This window comes from Festucalex cinctus, chromosome 1 (assembly GCF_051991245.1).
Source record: "Festucalex cinctus isolate MCC-2025b chromosome 1, RoL_Fcin_1.0, whole genome shotgun sequence".
Taxonomy (NCBI): Eukaryota; Metazoa; Chordata; class Actinopteri; order Syngnathiformes; family Syngnathidae; genus Festucalex; species Festucalex cinctus.
This window is the reverse complement of record NC_135411.1, coordinates 15,649,350-15,674,789: the sequence shown is the minus strand read 5'-3', so window position 1 is coordinate 15,674,789 and position 25,440 is coordinate 15,649,350. Positions and strand designations below refer to the sequence as shown.

At 37.6% G+C, this 25,440-nt stretch overlaps 1 protein-coding gene across 5 annotated transcripts in view; it reads left to right on the top strand.

Annotated features, from left to right (window-relative positions):
• klhl14 (kelch-like family member 14) overlaps positions 1–19,160 on the top strand; it is a 48,628-nt gene extending 29,468 nt beyond the window's left edge. For all 5 annotated transcript variants that reach the window (XM_077519155.1, XM_077519145.1, XM_077519136.1 and 2 more), the window contains 7 exons: positions 1,161–1,282; positions 10,072–10,161; positions 10,488–10,566; positions 12,152–12,342; positions 13,550–13,708; positions 16,102–16,259; positions 17,784–19,160. In XM_077519155.1, the coding sequence (XP_077375281.1) occupies positions 1,161–1,282; positions 10,072–10,161; positions 10,488–10,566; positions 12,152–12,342; positions 13,550–13,708; positions 16,102–16,259; positions 17,784–17,924 (940 nt within the window). In that variant the 3' untranslated portion in view covers positions 17,925–19,160. The remainder of the gene's footprint in view (positions 1–1,160; positions 1,283–10,071; positions 10,162–10,487; positions 10,567–12,151; positions 12,343–13,549; positions 13,709–16,101; positions 16,260–17,783) is intronic.
• The last annotated feature ends 6,280 nt before the right edge of the window (positions 19,161–25,440 follow it).

Genomic DNA, 25,440 nt, shown 5'->3' with positions numbered 1-25,440 from the left:
CACAGAAGGAGTGGCATGGCTCAGGTGGTAGAGTGGCTCTCACCCAAGCTGAAGGTCGTGAGTTCGTTCCTCAACGTCTTCTTCTTTTAAAATAAATAAATAAACTTGTAAAATGTAGTCAAAACTCCTTGTAAAATTTACTTTAAATTTTTGAGTGAAAAAACTACTAGTTTTTTTTCAAGTAAATATTACTTACTATTATTTATTATTTTTATTATTTTATTATTTTTATTATTGCTATTTTTTATTTTATTATTTTTTTATTATTTATTATAAGACGTTACATGTAAAATTTCTTGTCACGAAATACTTCATTTTGATGAGACTATATACGCCAGTAATATATCGAAACATTTATGAAAGTCCATACTAAGTTGTTGAGAAGCTGAAAGTCGACATCTTTTGTCCAGATGTTAATTGATTGGCAGCGATGTTATAATAATAAGCATAGGTGTTCATCTCCCATAAGTGTTTTGATTGCAGAAATCCGTCTAACATCTATTTTCACACAAGTGCCTAAATGAACACGGAATCGGAAATCGTCATAATTAGTTTCACATGCCACTGTGTCTCTCCTCTCAATTAATCACCATTATCTATGTCCAGGGGCTCATTTGCATACGAATAACCCCTAAAACACATCCAAGTTGGCCAGTGGCACGAAGAGAGCAAGAGAGACGCGAGCGATGTAGCCATGCGTAAAAAAAAGGACAATATGAAAAAGGAAATAAGGTGTATTAATGTAATATAATTACCGCACTTTTGTGATTAATTGCTAGATTTGTGTTGGGGCCCATTAGGAGCCAGACGATTCTCCTAAATGTCGAGTAAAGCGTGGCGCCGCAGGGTTATACATCACACGCAAACTCTCACAAAACGGCCGGGGGACGTCACATGAATCATCGCAGCCAATGAGATGGAGACATTGTATAGGCAAGGTTATGTCGTCAATTGCCGTTTCGCCTCCGGCACGGCACCCTGCAGGACCATCCTCACTTCACAGCTAATTAGAACCAAACATTTTCAGAGTGTAATAACCATTCGATAACACAGCCCCCGTGAAAAGTGTGCCTTTTGTTAATTGTAATAAATGTAGCTGTATGGGAGCAGTGTTTCTTTTATTTATTTATTATTGCAATTGTTTCCTGTTGTCATGACAGAATCCGCTCCAATAAGAGAATGCTGTTACTGGTGGGTGGTTTGCCCCCTGGACCCGATCGCCTCCCCAGCAATTTGGTCCAGTACTACGACGATGAAAAAAAAACATGGAAGATCCTCACAAGTGAGTTTAAAGCAAAAGATTTTATTTGATTTTTTCTTTTTTGCCAGCTTTCTCCTGTTGGGGGATTTTTACGGTCGTTCCTGTGGATGACTTTAACGCGGGTTAATTTGAGCGAAGGAGTTCCCTAAATCCTTCAGGTAATAATATATCACTATCACTTTTTAATATAAGTTTCTAATCAGAGCGTGACTTCACGCCACTGCGGAGCGTCACGCCTGGTTCGCCTTGTTTTTGCTGAAATATGCTGCAGAGATGCATGATGAGATTCACTTGAATCTAATGATCTGCTGTGGCAGAGATTGAACGCGGGGTTTGAGTGATATCTTTGCCGCGTGGCTTTCAAATTCATCCTGATTATTCACCTAACGTTGATCAATACCTGCTCAATTGCTCTAATTATTTACCCAAACAGTTTAAACGTGGCCCGAGTCTCCTAACTCGTGTTGAATTTAGAACAAAAAACGAATGTTTAGCATTAGCAGGAAGGTCACTTGCTATTTTTTCGACAATCTGTACTAATACTATCTTGAATTTATGTTAGCATTTAAAACTCATTTTAGCATTGACTCGGAATGGGCACAACAGATTAATGGCTCGTTTGCGATCCTGTCTTGAAGGGAATGAGGTGAAAAGGAGTGCATTACTTGGCTGCGACCAGCAGAGGCGCTGTTGATGGACTCTCATCTACTTTGCTAGCCAATAAAGCACAACATGACGCTGGTTGAGCGACATTCATGCTATGACGCAATTCCTGCTGGCAGCATTATTTTTGCTAGCAATGCAACAGACGTTAAGTACATTCAGAGAATCCTCATTCCAAATATTAATTGATTATGTGATTGATATTTTTTGCCCATTGTTGATCAAGGGAATTTATCCTCCATTAACACAATACAATAAATGTCCTGGCTAGTCCACAGTGAGGTAAAATGGAGTGTAGTACTAGGCAGCAACCAGCAGAGGCGCTGTTGATTTACTATCAACTATATTGCTGTCGAAAGCATGACAACATGATATCAAGCTACATCCATGCTACGATGCAACTCCTTCGAGTAGCATCATTCGTTCAGTATAACACTAGTGAGGTAAAAGGAGTACAGAACATTTAAAAGGAGATTTCTGCATCACAAAAATGATTGAATAAATTCATAGAGTTAATTTCCCCCCATACTTGATAAATATCATCCCTAGTAGGGGTGTGAATTGCCTAGTACCTGACGATTCGATTCGTATCACGATTCACAGGTCACGATTCGATTCGATACCGATTATTCCCGGTACGAATTTATAAGTCGACTGTTGAGATTTTTTTTTCATTCAAATTTAGAAAATACTAATCAGTAAACTTGTAGAGTGTAATATTTGTATGAAAATGTTTTATTTATTTATCTGAAATTTCAGTCTTATAGAGGTTGTAATCTGTTTCATGTTTGAACAGCATTAAAATAAAATATTAAGGCTTAATGCTCCGTTCATATAACATTCTTCCATGCTCAAGGTGTGAATCCTAACCCGAAGTCAGACGTTTTGTTGAATATATTTCCATCAAAAATGAAGTTTAAAAATCGATTCAGCCGCCGTTTGAATCGATTTGAGAATTGCGAGATGAAGTATCGCGATATATTGCCAAATCGATTTTTTTTTAACACCCCTAATCCCTAGTATAGATATTAAGTCAATACAATATTGATTCATTCTAAACTAGTTTGACACAATGTCAGATGTGGAAAGTCAGCCAGCCACACCAGTGTGGAAACAGGAGTTCAGAACATTCAGAGGGATTTCCCCAGCCAGGAGTGAATTATTTGAGAATTTGAAAGTTAGTTTTCCCCATAGCATCTGTAACATGGACACTAGCATTTAGCAACAGGCAAGTAATGACCTGGCTGGGCCTCCAATATTACACGCCACTAATGTAGGTGATCTAGTGTCACCGTGGCAACAAGTGAGATGTTATTGTTTGTACAGCAAGCCGGTGTGCCATCAAAATGTTTCAGACATAGCTACAGGAAGGTTAATGTTAATACTAAACTAAGTGCAATTTCTGGAGAAATTGTGTGGGAATGCTGAAAGCTGAATGCTAATAGCTGAAGGCTAATCTCATACATTATGTGAAAATTACAAAGTTTTAATTGAAGTTGAAAGATAAATGAATAAAAAGAACAACTGAACTGCAATCTGTCTAAGGTGGGTTTTAATCATTTCAGAGAAATTATAATCCATTTTTTGAAACGATAGTCAGTTGGTATCGAACCATCGAATGTGGTTCTCTGTGGGGGAGGCAATTCCTCTAAGGACTGAGATGAGTTGCCTTGTTCAGATTCATGGCTAACGGTGTATTTATTTTGACAAGTGTCATCTGAAACAGCAAACCAACATGCATTTAATCATTTCAGTGAAATTGTAATGCATTTCCTGACATGATAGTCGCTTGGTATACATTTATGTCACTAAGCATAATTGCCATAGATATTTTTGCAATGTACAGTTGGAGGTGGGATTCGAACCCAGGATCGCAGAGTTACTGGACAATGCCACTAAGCAGTATCAGAGAGCTGGTCATGATGTTCAGTTATGTGTATGGAAGTGGGCGTGGAAAGTTCAATGTCATTCACATTGAAAATGAATGGGAAAAAGTTGATATTTAACGTTAAATACTGTAAGTAATGTGGAATGAGACGATAAATAGCCCGGAAGGCATAAATTTTTGAAGTTGATATTTGAACGGTGTAAATCGGAAGTATTATGTGGCAGTTGTTTCTCGGCAAAAAAAGTGAGGAGAATAAAAATCCGAATAACATGTGGGATGCTTTCAGCATTCCCACAATTAAACGATAACATTTTCGAGGTTGCGAACGGTGCATGATTAACTAGTTTGTTTAGTGGTGTAAGAATTTGTATTTAAATTAGTGCTGTTCCGATACCGATACTGGTATCGTCAGAGGTGCCGATACTGCATTAAAACAGTGGTATCGGTATCGGTGAATACTCACAAGTAACATGCCGATACCATTAATTCCCACACTAATATAGGATTTTGGATGCAGCATCTTGTGTCTTGCTGGTGCACGACATTCACTGATATGTGACATGTTCACTGCATGCCAATCTAAGATATCCTATTGGCCCTTGAATGCTCTGAACCAATGGCAGGACAGCTTTTTCATGTTGAGGGAAAAAAAACCTTAGGTATCGGCATGGTATCGGTATCGGCCGATACTGCAAAGCTGGGTATCGGAATCGGTATCGGGGGACAAAAAACGGTATCGGAACAACACTAATTTAAATGGCAACATATGTTCTGTTTTTCATTCGATTATTTTATCTTTATTGCTGAGAAGGTATTGTCTTAAAATATTTATAATTAATGTTTATTGTAATTATGACTTTCGAGCCAGTCTCATAGCAATTCAGTTGTTCTTTCGGACTTCAAGCTTAAGCAATAATTGAGACCTTAAACATTCTAGGATATTTATTTTATCTTAGCTCTGTCAACATATTATCCGTAAGTAGACGCACGTGACATCACACACGTGACGTGACGGCACATTTTCCTCAGTATCTCTAAGAAGGGAAGTGAAAATGCTACACTACTTACATGTCGACAGAGCTAACCTAAGACAATAAATATCCTATAATTTGCATGTCTCAATTATTGCCGAAGCTGGAAGCCCAACAGAATTAGTGGAACAATGTCACACATGTGACGGAAAAATGGCCCTGTTGAATAATGCTAGGTTACTAATAGACTGGCGCTTATCGACTTGCGTACAAATTCAGTTTATGCCGCCGCCATAGAAGTCCGTCATAAATCCCCTGTATTCCGAGCATCAATTATCTGACAGTGTTTCTTTATCCAACCACTCGCAATAGGATTTCATATGTGGAAATTGAGCCACTTTCCGTCCCTCGCGCCCATCCATCCTCGACCTTTTCCAGACTCACCCCTCTATTTGCTCTCATATCGCAAAGGTCAAACTTGAGATAATGGGAAAGCATATTTTCTATTTTCTCTTATTGAGCTTTTATTTGTTGTTGCTCATTTCTCAGCATTAGCAGATACTTTTTTCCTGTGCCTATTCGGAGATTCTCACCGCACAATTTGTGTGTTTTTTTTTTATAGGGGTGTCAAAATTAGTGCAAAATTAATTTTGAGTTAATTTAATGCCACTAAATTTTATAACGTGAGATTAATGACCGCCCTTTACTTAGGGGAATTCCAGTCTCAATACAGTGCTCCCTCGTTTTCCGCTGATGTTACAAAGAAAATACCCGCAATAAGTGAAATCCATAGTTAGCTTTATGTTTTACATTTATTAGAAATGTTTGAAGGCTCTAAAACCCTTCAGTTTATATACTTCTCTCATTGAGGCATTTACATTTTCTTACATGTCTCTTTTTTAAACATTCTCAATGTTCAAACCTTCATAAATTTTATAAAATAACTACATTACTGTAAAAAAAAATTATGCAAAATTGCACGAAACACAATACGCAATACAACAAGGTCACGAAAAGTGAACCGCGTTACAGCAAGGGAACACTGTACAGCAGACACGTCCATGTCCAAATTCAGCAGTATTTATTTAGCAGTGTATTTAGCAGTAAATTTTTATTATTATTCTTAATTTACTGATGTAAAATGTATTTACTTGTAAAAAAAAACAACTTGTATACGAACTTCAAAACATTTGCTTTGTTCTTGTTTTGTTACCGTATTCTTTACTGCACAACCGATATTTATGTTTATGTACAGCACTTTGTATACAGCAATGCCTGTTCTTAAAGTGCTTTATAAATAAAGTTGAGTTGAGTTGAGTAAAATGCATTGAGCTGATCCCAACATCTTATAAATGCAATTATGCCATCTAGTGGCAGAATAAGGACATTAACACAAATCAATATCACACCCGTTTTTTGTTTGGGTTTTTTTTTGGGGGGGGGGGGGGGGGGGTTGTGTTTTTTTACAGTACAGTACATCATTTTGCTTGTAACTAAATTTTATGAATTATTATGAAATTACTGTATCAATTACGAAAAGGTTGCAGCCATATATCTATTAGTTTAACCTTTCACTTTTATGTTAACAAGAGTATGAAAAAACATTTTATTATACATATTGTACATTTATAAGAGATATAAAAGATTGTGATTAATCCTGAGTAACTAGTGAAGTCATGTGATTAATTACGATTACAAATCTTAATCGCCTGACTTTTTTTTCTGTCGTCTTTTAAAAGCCATGGTTATCATGTGTTCTTTTTTTTTTTTTTTTGCTTACATTACTCCATATTCCTCAATTTGCACTCTACACGCACATGCTCAGTCTGCACCGCCATTTGCTCATTACCCTCAGCCCTCACGGGTACAAACGGCAACTCGCCAAAAAGGTCAGTGGGGATTTCCATCAGTCACAACTAAAAAAGTTAACACTCAAATGGTCCGTGGCCTTGCGGAAGGACAAAACTGCACAATCATCCCCTGAACACATCAGCGAGCGTCTGATGTCGCCTGCGCACACAATGGACGTGAAAGAGAGAGGAGATTATTAACATTCAATCATAACTTTCCAATGAGGCGAAACCTGAGAGGGACAGCCTTTGATTAAGACATTCATCAAGATAATTTGGGACGATTCTTGATTCTCTTCACTCTTGTTGTGTGTCACGGAGACGCATCGCCGTTGATCCCAGTGTCGAGTTTGCCATCTAGTGTACCAACAGGAGCGTGAACAAACGCCCGTGATCGTGTACTTTGCATCATTAAAGATAAACGGGACTCCACCCTAGTGCGGGAATAAAAAAAAAAAAAAAAAGGACACAAAAGAAAAAGAGAGCTGGCGCATTAGCCGTGGAGTCAGTCAAGCGTGGCCTGCTGCCTCCATGCGGAGGTTTCTGACTCCCTCTAGTGAGCCCCTGAGCTCAGTGTAGACAGCCGCCACCGAGGCGACCCTGCAGGAGGATCTCAAAGCGAGAGGGTAGATTAACTTCATCCACTTTCATTTTACAATAAGGTGCAACACGGGGGAGAGCTAAAAGCCAATGGCATGTTTTATGCTTTCCACCATCTCAGGTAGGCCTGCCACTTATCCCGCCTGTGTCCGAGGCACCTGTAGCGGCAGGACAACTGTCCCGCTTCCTCCGACTACGCAGAGATTCCCCCCCCACCCCGCCGCCACCGCCCGTCCCCTTCCACGAGTACGAGATGATTTCAAGTCGCTCGACATCAAATCAAAAGCCGCCCATGCGTGGCCTATATACTGCTGACTGAACGATAATGTAAATAGCATGTAAGGGAGTTTGGCAGTCATATGGTACTTGTCTTTGAGGTGCACTGGAGGCAGGCAACCTAATCCCCTCGTTTTTGAGATAAAGCTGTGTTTAGCGTACGCGGCGTTAGCGCCTCTCTCTCTCTCTCTCTCGTTCTCCCGCCTCGTCGAGGAGCGGCACATGTCAGGCAGGGCCGAGTGAGATTGCAGCGAGAGGGCCAATTGGAAAGAAATGAGATTCAAGGCTGTCTAATTCTGCAGCAACTGTGATCCATCAGGCGCCGGGGAAGGCGGCAGTGGAAATGACTGATGGAGACAGACAGGTGGGCCTTAACATTCCACTGATTTGTGCTCCACCAGAGCCCCCTCCCCACCAAGACGCCACCTCGCCCGAGATTTATTGAGTGAACACGATCATGTTCATTACGACTGTCACCCAAGACCATTTCTCCACATCTCAATGGGGGTCACCGCAACAAAAGAAGATGGAGGACAGGGAGGGAGCGCGAAAGCAGGTGAACCCCATCAAAAGTGATGATAACGAGGATACTCTCCAACTCCTTTTAGAGCAATACTGATTAACTCATTTGCTCCCAATGACGTGTAAATATGTTTTTTTTAATGTTCTAAGTGTCCCAGAGACGTATTTATACTTTTTTTGTTTTTGTTTTTGTTTTTATGCTAGAGCATACAGAAGGCTTTGATGCAGCTTCTCAACTGCAAAGAACGGTTGCAGAAATGGTAGTTATTACATAAACGGCCAGCAGGTGGCAGCAGAGCAAAGGAGATCAACCAGGGCCATGTAGAAAAAAAGCTCAATTACTTACAATTTTGAATAGATTTGTGAAAACTGATGAAATTTAGCTCTCTTCTAATGCTAATCGCTGCGAAACAGAAACAGATAGAAACATATTTTTTTTCCTGATGAAAGAAGAGACTTAAATTTTCTTTTGCAGGTTCCATGCTTTTATAGCAATAGAACACAACATTCTGTGGGCCTTGCAAAAATCAGTCAAAATCCAGTAAAACAGCCGGGAGCGAACGGGACTGCTTCTGTGAAAATGGATGGGAGTGAATGAGTTAATATTGTGTTTGTGGGATGTTGATTACTCAGAAAAATCCATCTGTTTGAATCCATCTCATGGGGCGGCCATTTTGCTACTTGCTGTCAACGCAAAATGACACCACAGTTTCTCAGGGCTCTGGTAATCAATCACGGCTCACCTGTTTTCTGAGTTTGGTCATGTAATATTCGCAAGCTGAACCATCGTTAACTGGGCCCTGAGCAACTGTGATGTCATTTTCAGTTGGTAGCAAGTGGCAAGATGGCCGTCGCCTAAGATGGATAAAATACGTGTGGCATTTGCTGCCGACTGAAAATGACCTCACAGTTGCTCAGGGCTCATCTTGCAAACGTCACATGACCAAACCCGGAAAACAAGTTGAGCTGTAACATTCGCAAGCTGTGCACTTATGCACTGTGATGTCATTTTCAGTCGACAGCAAGTGGCAGTACGACACAAAATGGCCGCCCCCTGAGATGGATAAAAATGGGTGGATTTTGCTTCTGAAGTCACATTCCACAAATGCAATACTAGTCAGAATACTGTGTTTAAGACTTGTGGGGTGCATGGAACATATTTTTGTAAAGAAATTGTTTTTTACTTGATTTTTCCTTCAAGGGGTCACTTTAGCACAATGGGCAGACTCATGCAGGTGCTGCTGTTGTCTACAGCTCACACCCGGACACTCACACGTACACTTGCTGATGTCTATGGCTGCAACTAGCATTTATTTTAATAATCAATTCATCTGTTTATTTTTTTGTCAATTAATTAATGAATCAGAATTTTAAAAAGAACGCTTAAATTTCCATCCCGACATAAAAAAACAACAACAGGAATTTGCAGTGAAAATGGACAAATACAAATGAAGTCAGATATAATTATTGTTCTGGTCCGTAACATGTCAGAAAATTAGCAACAAAAAAAAAAAGATTTCCAAAATAAAAGCAGATGTTAACACAAAGATAAGTCAGATTTCATTTCTGAGAATATTTCCTGTTGAGAGGCTGAAATGCTAAAGATTTAGACAATTTTAAATTAAACAAGCTTTCTAAACAATTCATGGAATATCAAAATAATTATTGGGTAGTTTAAAGTTGATTAATCGTTGCGCCTTTACTGACGTCACAGACAACTGCACCAAGCCCCGCCCCTTAAGGCGCATATCTAACACACAGACAATGTAATACATAATGATACATTTTACAATTCTTTGTGTGAGTTCAAATACATTTACAATGTGTTTAAAAATGTCTTAACAACTTGTATGTTTTAAGTGTATCCGAGGGGTAAAATGATTTTGTTTCTCTATCGCAGATTTGTTCCTATTGTGAAAATAGATCGGGTTTGATTTTCCTCTAAAACTCATGAACAAGTGTTGTTTCTGTTGTTTTGGGCTCAGCTCCCTATATCCATCATTCATAGTTGAAATTTCTTGTTTTCTGTGTGCCACGCAGTCATGCCTTACAACAGTGCCCATCACTGCGTTGTAGAGGTGGAGAACTTCCTGCTACTGCTCGGCGGAGAGGATCAATGGAACCCCAACGGTAACGGCGAAGCACCTCACCACTTCTCCATTCCCGTCCTTTTGTGCTCGCTAAACCAAAAGAGAATTCTGTGAACTGTACTGTATACTCCAGCACTCACTACTTACTTGTTGAGATCACAACTTTAAGCCAAATGAGCACCGAGTGGACAAACAACACCCACCAGTCACACTTGTCATGATTTGGCACCGAGAAGTAGCAGTGGAATATTTGACGTGTCGAGTTGCTTTATTGTGAAATTGTGATGACAATCAAGTGAGAAACAAAGACTGTAAAATCCTGATTGTAAATACTGTATGATGTTTTCTCAATTTCCATTTCTGTAGGAAAACACAGCACCAATTTTGTCAGTCGCTATGATCCCAGATTCAACAGTTGGATTCAACTTCCTCCTATGCAGGAGAGGTGAGGCCACTTTCAGCACGATGTAAATCTTGTATTAAAATGAAGCAGGATGTTTTTTGGGTTTTTTATTACTAGTATTAATCCATTCATTTTTGCCAGAGCATCAGGGTTTCAGTAGCGATCAAAACTTGTAGTCAATGGAAATGACCCTGGCTTGAAACCCTAATTTTAAACCCTAACACTGGCTTGAAACCTTCATATGAAACACCAACTCTCTTTTTAAACCACAGTCCATGCTTGAAACCCTAACTGGAAGCCATAACTCAAGTTTAAACCTCTGATTTAAATCCCTAACCCGGGATTTAACCCCACTCTAACTTAAAGCAGCTTGAAACCTTACTCATTTCTTGAACCCTAATTTCAAGCCTTTGTGACCCCTAATGGGACAACAAAAGAAGTAGCCCTAATTTGAAACCCTAATTTAGACTTGGGACACTGATTTGAAATATTAACCCTTGTTTGAAACTCCACCCCTGGCTTGGAACCGGAATTTGAAACCCTAACCCTGATTTTCAACCGTACTCCAGCTATAAACCCTAATTTGAAACAATAACCGTGGTTTGAAACACTCATTTTGAAAGGCGAACATTTGTTTGAAAGTTTACCCCCCACTTGAAACCCTAACTTCAATCTCTAACCCTTGCTTGGAACCCTACCCCCATCTTGAAACCCTAACACAGGCTATTTGAACATGTAAGATTGTCTTGAAACCCTAAGACAGGAGTGTCCAGACTACGGCCCGGGGGCCATTTGCGGCCCGCCATACATTTTTTTGGCGGCCCGCGACAAATACTATAAGTAATTTTTCAATGCTGTTTAAAAAAATAAAATAAAAAAGAGGGTGGATTAAACATTTCTAGCTATGAAAAGACAAATTTGAAGCTAATAATTCAATCTCAGAAATAAAAATAGTTTCATCCACTTGTTTCTTAGTGTCAAGGTCCAATTTGTGAAAACATCACATTAGATTAATGGTTCTTAAGTGTGGTCAGTTGACGACCGATTGTTCTTGTTGTGGTTCAGAATGTTAAGTTGGGATCAGCTGCTGCTCAGTGGACAGGCATATCTATTATAATGGCACACAGGGGTCACTATTTGCCTTGTGACTGTTAGCAGTTTTCAATAAGTAACTGCACATTATATCAACAATTTATAATTGCCTCATTGATTTTTACCATGTTTAACTCATTCACTGCCATTGACGGAAAAAGACGTCAAATGATGCATTTTTTTTTGCTGGTCTGGCAATGAATGTGTTAATAAATAACTTTAAAAAAAATCAAAGTGGCCCTTGCAGCTTTCTATTTTTCTGGATGTGGCCCTCAGAGGAAAAAGTTTGGACACCCCTGCCCTAAGATGTCATGGTTAGTGGTTATTCATTTGATTCAGTGTGTAGTTTTGTAAGTCTCAGCAAAAAACAGTTGCAACTCAATATCTCGTTGGTTTTAGAAAACTGTAACTTGAGTGATGTTACTATGATTTATACGGAGGAGGTAACCTGTCTTCCTAAACACAGTACTGACGGCATTTGAGTTCTTTCGCTGCTCCGCTCCTTGACATCTCGCGGGCGCCGCTTCCTCCCCAGGAGAGCCAGCTTCTTCGCCTGCCGCCTGGACAAGCACCTGTACGTGATCGGCGGCCGCAACGAGACGGGCTACCTGTCCAGCGTGGAGTCGTACAACCTGGACACCAACGAGTGGCACTACGTGTCGTCTCTGCCGCAGCCTCTGGCCGCCCACGCTGGCGCCGTGCACAACGGCAAGATCTACATATCAGGTCAGAGAAAACAACAAGTAGGATTGAGGCTGCTCAAGCAGGCGGTCGCTTTGTATTTGTTAGTGTAAAATTGGCACTTAATGTTTTGTTACATTTACAGTAAATGTGTTTTAGGCATGTCTATAGCTGTGAAAGTCCTTATGCAGTTCATTTACTCAAGTAAAAAAATGAAAAAGTTCATATTCTTTATTTGTCAGTTAATCTGAGTACCCGTTTTAATAACGTGGCACACTGAAAAAAAACTCAAAACATCTGTGCACACAATTTTTTTTCTTTTTATTAACTTTCATAGTGTTGGTACTAATGAGGGAAAACGCTAGTTAGCATTGGTCCCGGCTTTTATATCAGCAAAATGTGTCAGTTGCTTTGCTAACATTATGAACTGACTAACCAAAAATGCTAAATTAGCTAATTATGACAAGTGAAAAGAAATACTCCTTACCCTTTCTATATTGTCTTTCTAGGACTGCAATTAATTGGATAACTCGAATAATTCAGTTAGAAAAAAAGGCCGAATTAGCTAAATCTCATCTTGAAGCTTTGTAGGGGTCACAAGCACAACTCTTTATAGCAACACAGCAGTGAGTCAGGTGACAAGAATCCCTAAAAGACAGAGAATGTCCAAAGTTTGGGATCATTTCAGGCTTACAAGGAAGATAAAATGCACTGTAGCACATCTACAATGGCTATCACAAGGGATTGTTTTGATGTTAGCTAATTTAGCATAGCCTAGCATCATTAAATGCAAGTGGTAAAAAAATACACACAGCTGCTGGTTCAATAGCTTTATTGAACGATTAATCAGAGAACAAACACTTAAGCACATTCATAAGTCACTCATCACGCAGACCGGCTAATGGGTTAGCAGCTAGCTAGTTAACAGCTAGCAACCGCCACACTCTCATTTGCTAAAGACCACTCAACTTTTTTTTTTTTTTTTGTCTTTTAAGTCTCCAAGATCTCAATTAATCAATCAAGATTTCAACTGCTTTGTAGTAACGTCTGCAGAGGTTGAAAAAAAAAAAAAAAAAAAAAAGGAGCCTATTTTGACAAAGAGAAAACAGTACAGCTCTGTTTTCAAATGTATGGGGAAAAGTGAAAAGTTGTCACAAAATGAAAAATGAGGTAAAGATATCTGAGAAATGTACTTACAAAGTATTTGCACCATGTGCTCATCCCTAATGTCCAGTATGTTTGCCTTTTCCAGGCGGGGTCCACAACGGCGAATACGTGTCGTGGCTGTACTGCTACGACCCGCTAATGGACGTGTGGGCCCGCAAACAGGACATGAACACAAAGCGCGCCATTCACACGCTGGCCGGAATGAACGATCGCCTCTACGCCATCGGGGGGAACCACTTGAAAGGTAAGCGCCGGAGCGTGTCGGCAAACGATCAAGAAATTGATCTGGGGTTTTTTTTTGCCGCTTGCGACCATGGTCTTCACTGCATTGTTTCCTTTCTTTCTCATTTCTTCAGCTATACAACACAATGTTGTTGTATCGCAAGTTGCTTTTCCTGTGAAAACATTTTGAGACGCTTCTTTTTTTACCCTCAATGTTTTCTCTCCATCTTCTTGTCCTATCTGTAGAGCTTTATTTTCAGTAATATATTTATGAAACCATTATCTCGCTATGTCGGGATAAAACTTTGTATGTGAACCGTAGCTCTGCTTCAAAACCCTAATTTGAAACTTTGCCCCTGGCACGAAACCCTGATTAAATTCCTTTCCCTGGATTGAGACCTGGATTAAACCTTAACCCCAAATTGAAACCTAAACCTTGTCTTGAAACCCTAAATTCAAACCCTACCCCCTCCGCTTGTAGCACTAATTTGAAACCCTGACGCTAGTTTAAAACCCCATTTGAAACTTAAGCCTGGATTGAAACCCTAACCCCAATCCTGTCTTGAAACTCTACTAGGCTTGAAACCCTATGCCTTGATTGAAACCCTACCCGCATCTTGAAACACAATTTGAAACCCTAACCCTCATTTCTCATGTCTATCACCATATTTAAACCCTTATTTGACATCTTAACCCTGGATTGAATCCCTAATATTAAACCCTAGCATTGGATTGAAACCATAACCCTAATTTGATACCCTAACCATCGTTTAAATCCCAAAATCTGTCTTCAAACCCAACATGAAGCCCTAACTCAGATTTCAAACCCTAACGATGAATGGAAACCCTAACACAAACCAGGCTTGAAACCCTAATTTGAAATACTAGCCTTGGTTTGAAACCCTACCTCCATCTTGAAGTTGTAACCCTTTTTTTTTTTAAATCCTACCCACATATGCCATATTAATTCATCCACTGCCAGCCCAGTTTAAAAGGTATCTTTGACGTCTATAGCCGTTGATGGCAGTGAATGCGTTAAATACAACTCGACTCGAAGTAAGAACCGTAACTGATACCAGATTTGTGAAGCAGATCTTCCCTCATCCTCTTCAAGTTCCCATTCAGAGATTCTTTCTCAATGTCAAAGCAAGAACCTTATTGATTCTGGAGGACATCCAACACAAGATATGTGAAGCAGGTCACATCAGCGCTCACAAACGTTTTTTTTGCAACGCTCTGCCAGGTGCCATTTTGCACACTCACACACACTTTTCAGGGATTATTTCTCTGTGAAAGCAAGAACATCGATTTTCGAAGAACATCCAAACCGAGCGAGATACTGTATCTGAAAGAAATACGGTCAACTCGTTCCTCGCGCACACAATCCTTTTCAACATTTTCCATTCAGGTTTTCATTCATGGATTCTCTCTCAAGCAAGAACTTTTTTTTTTATTTTGAAGGACATCTAACTTAAGATTTGCGAAGGGAGAATTGGTGTACATACGAAACTCTCTGCCAGGTGTCCTTTTCAACTAATTCTTTTCAGGTTTTGTCCAATATTATTGCTTTTATAGTTCTTCCTAGTGAGGTAGACATAATCTAAGGTTATAATTTGGTACAGATTTCTTAGGTCAGGACAAGAACCCTTCTTTGATTGCCAAACATTATCCAATAAAAAAAAAACAACAGTGGCAGCCGATTTTGAGCATTTTCACTCATCTTTCAAGGCAAACAAAATATTGTGCGCTATGACTACATAAACATAAAAAAAAGTATGTTTCTACCTTATTCCGTTCTTTAGTAATCACCATTCGAAAATAGGTCATTTGAGTGAGATTAAAAAAAGATACATTTTTTGCACAATAGTGACTTAGACAGTTTTTTGTTGTTTATTGACGCTCTGTGAATTAGATTTAATGTGACAAAGGCTTTGATCATTCACGTCATCCTTGAAAATGTTCAATTTCATCATATCAGTCGTGTTTCATTGTAATTTCATATACAGCTGGCCATAGTTAGTGGGTGTTTTTGATTCCACAACCCATTGAGCAGGTAGTGCTGCACAAGACATTGCACTCCCCATTGAGGAAAAAAAAAAGTAAACTCTCAACTCAACTTTATTTATATAGTGCTTTCAAAGAGCCAAAGCTGTCACAAAGCGCTTCACAGAAACACAAAAAACAAACATAACATAAAACATTAACACCAATACAATACAATCACAATAACAGCGCTTTTATTAGGATTTTAGCATACGTCATTAAACATTTTTGGCGGTCAAAGAGTTCAATTTGAACGGCATCAGATGAAATTCGCGAAATGTTTGTTGTTGCATTTAGCAACTTGCTAAGTCCTTCTAGCCACATGCAAACTTAACCTGAAACCATTCATTCTTTTTCTGTCCCCACTGGCAGGTTTCTCTCACTTGGACGTCATGTTAGTGGAGTGTTACGACCCCAAAGCCGACCAGTGGAACATCCTGCAGACGCCCATCCTGGAGGGACGGAGCGGGCCGGGCTGCACCGTCCTCGACGACAGCATCTTCCTCGTGGGTGGCTACAGCTGGAGCATGGTACGGTACAGTATGTCACATCGGATAATTATACTTCAAGGGTAATTATCTCATATTTTGGGGGGCGTGTTCCCATATTGAGTGTCTATATCTCAACAGGTGTCAATTGTTTTAGGTTGATTTTAGGATGTCCCAAAGGATGCATGGCCGTCATCTACGAGCAGGCATTTCTGGTTAAACGCCAAATATCCTCCTAGAAATGAAACAAAAGACCTCTGTCCCTGTGGGCGTATAAAATATAAAAGAGCAATATTATGGGAATGCATTTTACGAGGGGAGGTGAACAAAGGCGAACAGAGGAGGAGCTTGTAATTGACTTGTTAAAATATTACTAGTTCTTAGTTAAATTTTGATTTGAATCGCATATATTTACAAATTTTATGATAAAAACATTACAGACATTTAAAAATCCATCAATTTTATATGCTTTATCAATTTTAGATTCACTGGTGAGTTGAATGAATCATACGCTGGCTTGGTCACCATCCTATCAGACATTTAAAAATTAAAACAAAGGGATTTTTCTTAGAAATAATATGGTATTTTTAGATGTACTTTTTTTTAATTAATAAAAACATTTTATCTTGTAAAAAATACAACTTTATTCTTGTATGATGATTACAACTTTTTTTTATAAAAAAAAAAATAAAAAAAAGACTTTTTCTCTGAAAAGAAACCCATAAAAAAAATCATACTCCTGAAAAAACTTTTACAAATTTTATCTCAAAAACAAATACAACTTTTTGCGAGAAATACAACTTAATTCTAAAAAAGAACAACTTCAAAAATACAAGTTTTATTTTAATTTAGTTTTTTTAGTTTGTGTTTAAAACCAAAAAAATGTGTTTTATAAAAATGTCACATTAATAAAATACTGTACAAAATTGTTTTTTGAAGAAAGACATTTCATTTTGAAAAAAAACGTAATTTTCATAAGACTGATTTTTTTCTGGAGAACATGTAAAAAAAAATTGCTGTTTTTTAATTTCATTTTTCAGTTAATTTAAGATTATAACTTATTTTCTTAAAAAAATCAAATAAATTAAAAATATATTATTTTTTTTCCATAAACATGTTTTATCTTGAAAAAAAAATGCAACTTCATTGGCAAGATTATTTAAAAAAATCTTGAAACATTCGAGTTTTTATTGTCTGAAAATACTAATAATAATGTAAATTTATTAAAATTACTGTACAACTTAAAAAATATGTATATATATATATATATATATATATATATATATATATATATATATATATATATATATTTAAATTAAAAATGACTTTTTTAGCTGCTAGATATATTTTGAAAAAAATTATACATTTAATCAACCAATTTAATTCTTATTAGAGTTTGACTTAGAAGATAAGAATTAACACATTTTTATATTTTAAAAAATACATCTAGAAAAAATGACTTGGTAAAAATATGTGCCCAAATGTCTTGAACAAATATTCAACTTGATTTAATTCAGTTTGACCTTTTTTCTCGATTCTGACTTCATTCCCTTTTTCCCCCCCTAGGGGGCGTATAAGTCTTCAACCATCTGCTACAGCCCGGAGAAGGCCACATGGACAGAGTTGGAAGGCGAGGTGGCGGAACCTTTGGCGGGCCCGGCCTGTTCCACCGTCATCCTGCCCGCGTGCCTCCCCTTCAATAAATGACAACTAATCCAGCCCGGGGACGACAACCAGAGTGATGATTGGGGAGAGTAGCGCCCCGTAAACGGGCAGCCATTTTACCACCAACTCCCCCTTTTCTGCTCAGTCGCGTGGGGGTGTATACATTATTTTTTTACAAGTTTGACCGGAGCACTTTGGTTATTCCCTTCTGAAGGTGTAAAGAGAGGGAAGGAAAGCGGTGTGTAAGTCATGTATTTAAACTGGTCCCGTTCTTACAGTATGAGCTCTGATTTATTGACACTGTCGATGGCTGTTTTCTTCTATTCTATAGCACATTATCATAATCTTGTACATGTCAATCCGACAACAAACAGAAAGGGAGAGAGTGATCATTCCCGCTGGACGTTGGAGCCCAACCAGGACCGGGTGAGTTACTTTTCATGTATAAATAGTTGTCACGGCTTAGCTTGGCACTTTGTCACCTGCTTTAAGCATACTTTCTTTCTTTCTATTTTGCTCACATTCTTGCATCTGAAGTGGGACCTTTTTTCTTTTTTTTTCAAATTACACTGTAAAAAAACCATCATGATGACTTTGAAATGTGCAGCCCAAGTGGACTGAATTCCAAACGGTTCGGAAGATTTTCTCACCTTTTGGTTGATGTCATAGAGAATCTCAATCGTGACACGTTCATGTGTATTGAATGACATATTGATGGTACAATCAAATTGTAATTGCTCGCCAACGTATGGAAGCATGTTTAGGTCAATTGAGTGGCGAGTAAAAATGGACACGCCACCGACGGGAGAAAAAGGCATACTACAATCTTCCATCTAAGAGTATGAAGAAGTATTCGGGCCACACTGGAGAAAAAAATAAATAAATAAAATAAGCAGTATACTATGGGAACAAAGTCGTAATCTTACAAGTATGCAATTGGAGGAAAAAATGACAAACTTGTCTGGTATGTGTGCATTTTTTTTCAAGGATAAAGAAAAAAGTCACAATATTATGAGAATACATTTTACAAAAAGAAAGTAAAGGAGGAGTTACTTTTTTTGTAAGTCTTATTTTTGATATTTTTACTTTAATCAAGATTACAACTTTTTTTCTTGAAAATGCAGATACCTTTACAGAAAAAAACACAAGATTAAAATAATATATACCTGTAACTGTTATTTTTTTTCATGGGCAAAAAAAATATGACTTACTTTAAAAATGCTTTATTTAAAATTTAAATCTAGTGGGATTAAAACTTTTTTTTCTGAAAAGTTTGAATTTATTGTTTAAAAAAATACTATTTTCAAAAAATAAAATAAATAAAATAAGTGACTTTGTGCAAATGTTTTTTTTTTTTTTATAAATAAAAATTGCAACTATTATCATGGGATTGCATTTTTTTCTTGAAAAAAAATGTAAGACCTTTTTTCCTTATTCATAGATTATGACTTTTTTGTATAAATACAATTTTTTTCTACAATGATTATGATTTTTTTTTTTCACAGTTTGGCCCCAATACTCCTTCATATATGATCATTCAGCGGACCTTAATGCACTAAAAGTGAGCTTTTGAGTTCACTGTAATGTAAATGAATTATTGTGTTGTGTTACTAACAAAACAAAAAAAAGAAAAGAAAAAAAACAAGAAAAAAAAAAAACGCTTTCAGTACAAATGAGTCCAGTCTTGTCTATGTTACGGAGTAAAAAAAAAAAAAAAAAAAGTCGACTCTAAATGTTGAATCCTGTAAATGTTTGTTGACTTCATTCCTGTACATAATCGCTTGCTGCAGTAAAACATTTTTGGATTTATTCTCAAATCCTGTTTATGTCCTTTGCATTTTAGAATATGGAAATAAATTGACTCTTGATGACAAAACGCTCCGTCCGTCCATTTTCTATGGTGCTTGGCCTCAGGTGAACTGGAGTCTATATGCCAACTGACTTTGGATGGTGTAAACTGGCCAATCGTGGGGCACATTTGGATATTTATGGTGGAAAACTGAATGTATTTCAGTTGTTCAATTCAAAAGGTGAAACTCGGTTATTGCAGTTTCACTCTATCGTGGCCTTTTCATTTGTGACCATAACTTCATCTATCGCTATTTGATGGGTTTACTTTATATATTTCTTCTTTCTAAGTCACACCAATCAACAAAAGTATTTTTTATTTTTTTTTTAAGGGAAATGTATTTTACAAAAACCACATTTCACAATTTGATTTTGTATAATTTTGTTCGATATTCTCATTTATTTAGACTCACCGCTATATCCATTTGCTTATGTTGTGGGTGGAGCTAAAAAACGCCGCTGTGTGCTGATTGGTTGAGCGAGCCACAAGGTATGTTGGCAGCACTGTTGGAAGCATTACGCAAGAATGTGTTTAAAATTCTTTAATTAATCCGTATGTGTCAAGGCAGCAGGCCTTAGCGGCCAATGCGAAACGCCTCTTCGTCTGCTTGGGGAATTACTGCGGTGAACACAGGTGAACTTTTAATTAACAGTGTGGTCAAATAATAGCACATTTTCTTCGTCACACAGGATGTGAGCTTCCTGGTACTCTTGTGGTCAGGATGTGACAATAACTTCAAATGTGGTGACTCAAATGCTTTTTATACTCATACATTTTCATTAAGTTTAGTCATAGATTGTAAAAATGTGTCTTTTGTCGCAGCCGGAACATTAGAATAGAAGGGATGTGAATGTGTAGAGATTCTAACATTATCTCGATAAGAGGACAACATTGAAAATGAAATGTAATGGGAGAAAAATCATGAGCTGTTAACTGAACGCATTTTTACCGCTGTCCAGTGATGTTCTAAGTACTGGACTTTTCATTTAAGAATATCAATGTCGCTATTGACAGACAGACAAGGAACAATGTCATGGCATCATACAGTGGATATTTAAAAAAAAAAAAAAAAAAAAAAAAAAAGTACACACCCCTGTTAAAATGCCAGTTTTTTTGTGGTACAAAAAACGAGACCCAGATAAATCAGTAAAACAAAAACAACATCACTCTGGCATGTAACCTGTACAACTTAAATGATTTTTTAAAAGTCTTTTTAAGAGCAGGAAAGTAGAAATAAACAACTGAAATAATGTGGTTGTGCACACCCGCAGCACATTTTCTGTCACCTTGCTTGTGCAAGCTGAATTCTCGCGGTATTTGTGGGTTCACAAACTCCGGAGAATACAGCTTGTACTGAGCTTTTGATTTTCACCACTTGTGGTTCAGACCAATCACAAAGCGGCTTTGCGTTTGGGGGCGGGACATGCAGGAAGCGCCGACGCCGGGAAAAACAAGCTAACCTAACATGGACGAATGGTAAAGGTCCTGTATTTGAGGCGAGGTCTTTAATTTTTGAAATTCAGATGCTGTGGCCCTGCAACATTTTCAGCATTATTGCACAATTTTTTTACCTCAAAAATTTAATAGAGGCATATATTTGAGCCTCACACCATTTCTGTGACATAGATGGAGGGATCTATTTGAGGTGAGGTGTTTATTTTTTCAAGTGCACATGCATGTATGTCTAAACCAACACTTTAACACTTGATTTATTTATCCATTTAGCATTTTTACTCTTACAAACAATTTTTCGTTATTCTCATGCTTTTTTTGTGACATGGATGATGACATTTATTTGTGGTGAGGTGTTTAATTACTTGTTCAACTTCACATGCTGCAATTCCTTAATAACCAATGCGGTAGGGGGCGCTCAATTATGGCAAAAAATAATAATCCCGATTATTTTGGCAATAGTTGAATCACGATTATTCAAACAATTATTTATTTTTTGGTACAAAACAAGAAAATTTGTAAGCATTTAAAAATATTAAGATCAATTGAAAAAAACAATAGAAACACTATAATTATGTAAGTTCCTTTTGGACCAAACAGAATTCATAATATTTATTTATTTATTTATTTATTCTCCCATTGGCTGGCAACCAGTCCAGGGCCTACTGCCCAAAGCCAGCTGAGATAGGCTCCAGCACCCCCCCGCAACCCTTGTGAGGAATAAGCGGTCAAGAAAATGGATGGATGGATGGATGGATGGATATTTATTTATTAATGTTGGCAAAAACTTGAAGTTGGAGTGCAGCACTGTGCAGTAGGACAACCATTTATTTTTTGATACAAAACAAGAAAAAAGCAAATAAAAAATATTATGACAAATAAAATACAATTCTTTAAACACAATTATGCAAGTTCCTTTTGGATTAAACAAAATATATTAAATTAGCTAATTTAAAATTTAAAAAAGGTGCAAATTTATAAATTTGTATTAATGTTTTTGTACAATTGTGCTAATTTTATCATTGTGGAGCGTATTCATTGAAATTGTAATAGATGAATTATTCATAATTGCATAATTCCTGCGACGGAGCAGTAAAATTCTTTGAAACATAATTGTGCAAGTTCCTTTTGGATGAAACAAAGTATATTAAGTTAGCTAATTTAAAATTTAAAAAAAAAGGTGCAAATTTATGAATCAAAAATTTGTATTAATAATCTTTTACGAGGATGCTAATGTCATAATTGTGGAGTGTAATCATTGAAATTGTAATAGATGAATTATTCATAATTGCATAATTCCTGCGACGGAGCAGTAAAATTCTTTGAAACATAATTGTGCAAGTTCCTTTTGGATGAAACAAAGTATATTAAGTTAGCTAATTTAAAATTTAAAAAAAAGGTGCAAATTTATGAATCAAAAATTAGTATTAATAATCTTTTACGATGATGCTAATGTCATAATTGTGGAGTGTAATCATTGAAATTGTAATTGCATTCCGATTAATTGCACAGCCCTACAAAGAGGTGACGTTCGATTTATTTATACAGTTACATTTTACTCTGAGAAACCACTTTTTTTTTTTATCATTCTTAGACCATTTTTGTAACATAGATGTTGTCTATTTGAAGTAAGGCTTTTATTTTTGCGACGTCAATCAAGCATCACACAGTATCGATTGAGAGGTTGCTGAGGTATGTGGCTTCATTCCACCATCTAGTGGTCAGTGTAGTTCGACGTACGCTCACATGCACGCATATATACAATCTCTCAATCTCCAGCGAACCTGTTGCACTCGCATCTTGTTTGAATGGTCAACAAAGGACAATTATTGACATTGTTTGCAGAAAAAGATGAGAAGCAAGCACACAAAGTGACTCATAGCACGGCAGCCGGTCGCTTGGGGTGGGGTGCTGAGGGGTGAGGAGGGGGCGGCTGGCTTTGTGGGGGCTGGTGGTCTCGCTTTATTGCCACGCTCCACTTGTGTTTACGCTCTTGCGTGTAGGGGAAGGAAGGAACGATGCTCCTTGGCTGCCAGCCACCCGGCGGGTATTTATAGACCCCCACCTCCCCCACCCCCCTCGGCGGGAAGCATCGCTCAAGGAATCCACGCGAAAGCATCATCCTCTTCATCATCACCATCCTCGTTCCCAACTTGTGTGGAGCGGCCAGGGAGGGTCTGCGTGGAGGATGCAACCCGAACCGGACGCCGTGAAGGAATAAGGTCGTCTGGTGGAGGTAAAAGTGATTCATTTTTGTCTAATCAGTGCATGACTTTCATATTTGTTTCATATGTGTCTGCAATTGTAGTTGCAATTGATGTTAAGGAATGGTCACCTGCTCCAATTGAACCCAATGGGCAGGTCAACATAATTGGCTGATGGATGAATTGCGATACTTGATGTGGATGAAGTGCGTAATGTGTATTGTGAGCCGCAAGGGCGGTTTAAAGCAAAAAATAAATCACAGCCGGTTACTCCCATCTTCACATTCATCAGTTGAACCAATAATCTGTTTTTCAAGCAATCATTATTTCAAAACGGATCAATTGCATAGTATTGCTAAGTTGTAGATCCTCATGGCAACCGTCATCAAATGTTGTTTATTATCAAGCCATTTGGAGTGTAGTTTGCGTCCAAGTGAAAATGTTTCATTTTATTTTCTTTTATTATGATCCATTGCCGCATTTCATGTGTAAGAAATTTACTATTATATTATGTCCAACGAGTGAATATTGTTCTTTTGTTTTGTTTTTTTATGTTACATTTTTTTATTTTATTAGCAACTCAGGTATAACATTTTATTAATTTTTATGTATTATTTATTATGTTTGTTTTATTAGTAACCCAAGTAAGATTTAAAAAAATATTTTTTGTATTTTTAAGCAATTTTTTTTATTTTAATTTTAAAAAAATGTTTATTTATTTATTTTTTTTCAAATATATCAACATTATTTTAATTTAAATTATTTTAACCTACAGTATGTGAAACTTTTTTTTTTAATGCATTTTATGCAATTCTCAAACAATTTATTCTGCTTTGTTAAATAGTTTTTCTTTTTATTTTAATATCAATCCAGGTGTAACATTTAATTAATGTTATTTTATTTATGATATTTAATTGTTAACCCTGTTGATAAATATTTTCATTTTATTGTATATATACTGCAATTGGCTGGCAACCAGTTCAGGGTGTCCCCCGCCTACTTTCCCAAAGCCAGCTGAGATAGGCTCCAGCACCCCCCACGACCTTGTGAGGAATAAGCGGTCAAAAAAATGGATGGATGGATTTTATATAATTTTCTAACAATTTATTTAACACATTCATTGCCAGACCAGCAAAAAATGCACAATTTGACGTCTTTTTCCGTCAATGGCAGTGAATGAGTTAATTTGATTAAAACATTGTATTTTAGTTTGAGATGAACTTGAGAGCAACATTTTTTTTTAAATTATTAACCTAGGTGACAAGTTTGCATTTTAGTTAAGGTAATTTTCAACATTTTATTAGTAAACCAGATAACAAGCATCCTGGTCCTATATATTTTTATTTATTGTATTGTGTTAGACTCGTCATGTTATTTTTATTTTATTAGCTAATCATATGCCATCCATTTGTGAACATTTTGATTGGAATTGATTTCGACTAAATGTTGAAAAAGGCAGCACGGTGGAGGGTGGTTAGCATTTCTGCCTCGCATTTGAGTTAGTATCCCAGATGACTTTGGGTGAGTGGATGGGTCCACCCTGGATTGGTCGCCAGCCAATTGCAGGGCACATATAGACAAACAAGCATTCACAACAATTTGCCGTCTTCGATACCGAAAGTAACCAGACAGGCACAGCGAGAACACGCAAACTCCACACAAGAAGGCCAGAGATGAGCTTCGAACCCAGAACCTGAGAAGTGTGAGGCGGTTGCGCAAACCGTCACGGCGCCGCCTTTCAATGTTCAATTCGACTTTTCATTCATTGTTGGCGTGTGACCTGCAGTCTTGCGCTTTCAAACACTCCAAACTGTTGACGTTTGACGAGTGAGTCACTGCTGTGCCTTGGCCTCATCTTCATCCTCATCCTCCTCATCCTCCTTCCAGCCTCCACATCTGATCCATCTTTTGTGACTTTTTGTGCGACCGAGGATCCGCCGGGACCATTCTGCTTCTCCACGCCCCCGTCTTTGGACTCTTGTCATTTGGAACGCTTGTAGAAGAAAAGAGTGCTCAAGAGCAGAGGAATATTTTTTATTTTTTTTTGCATTTT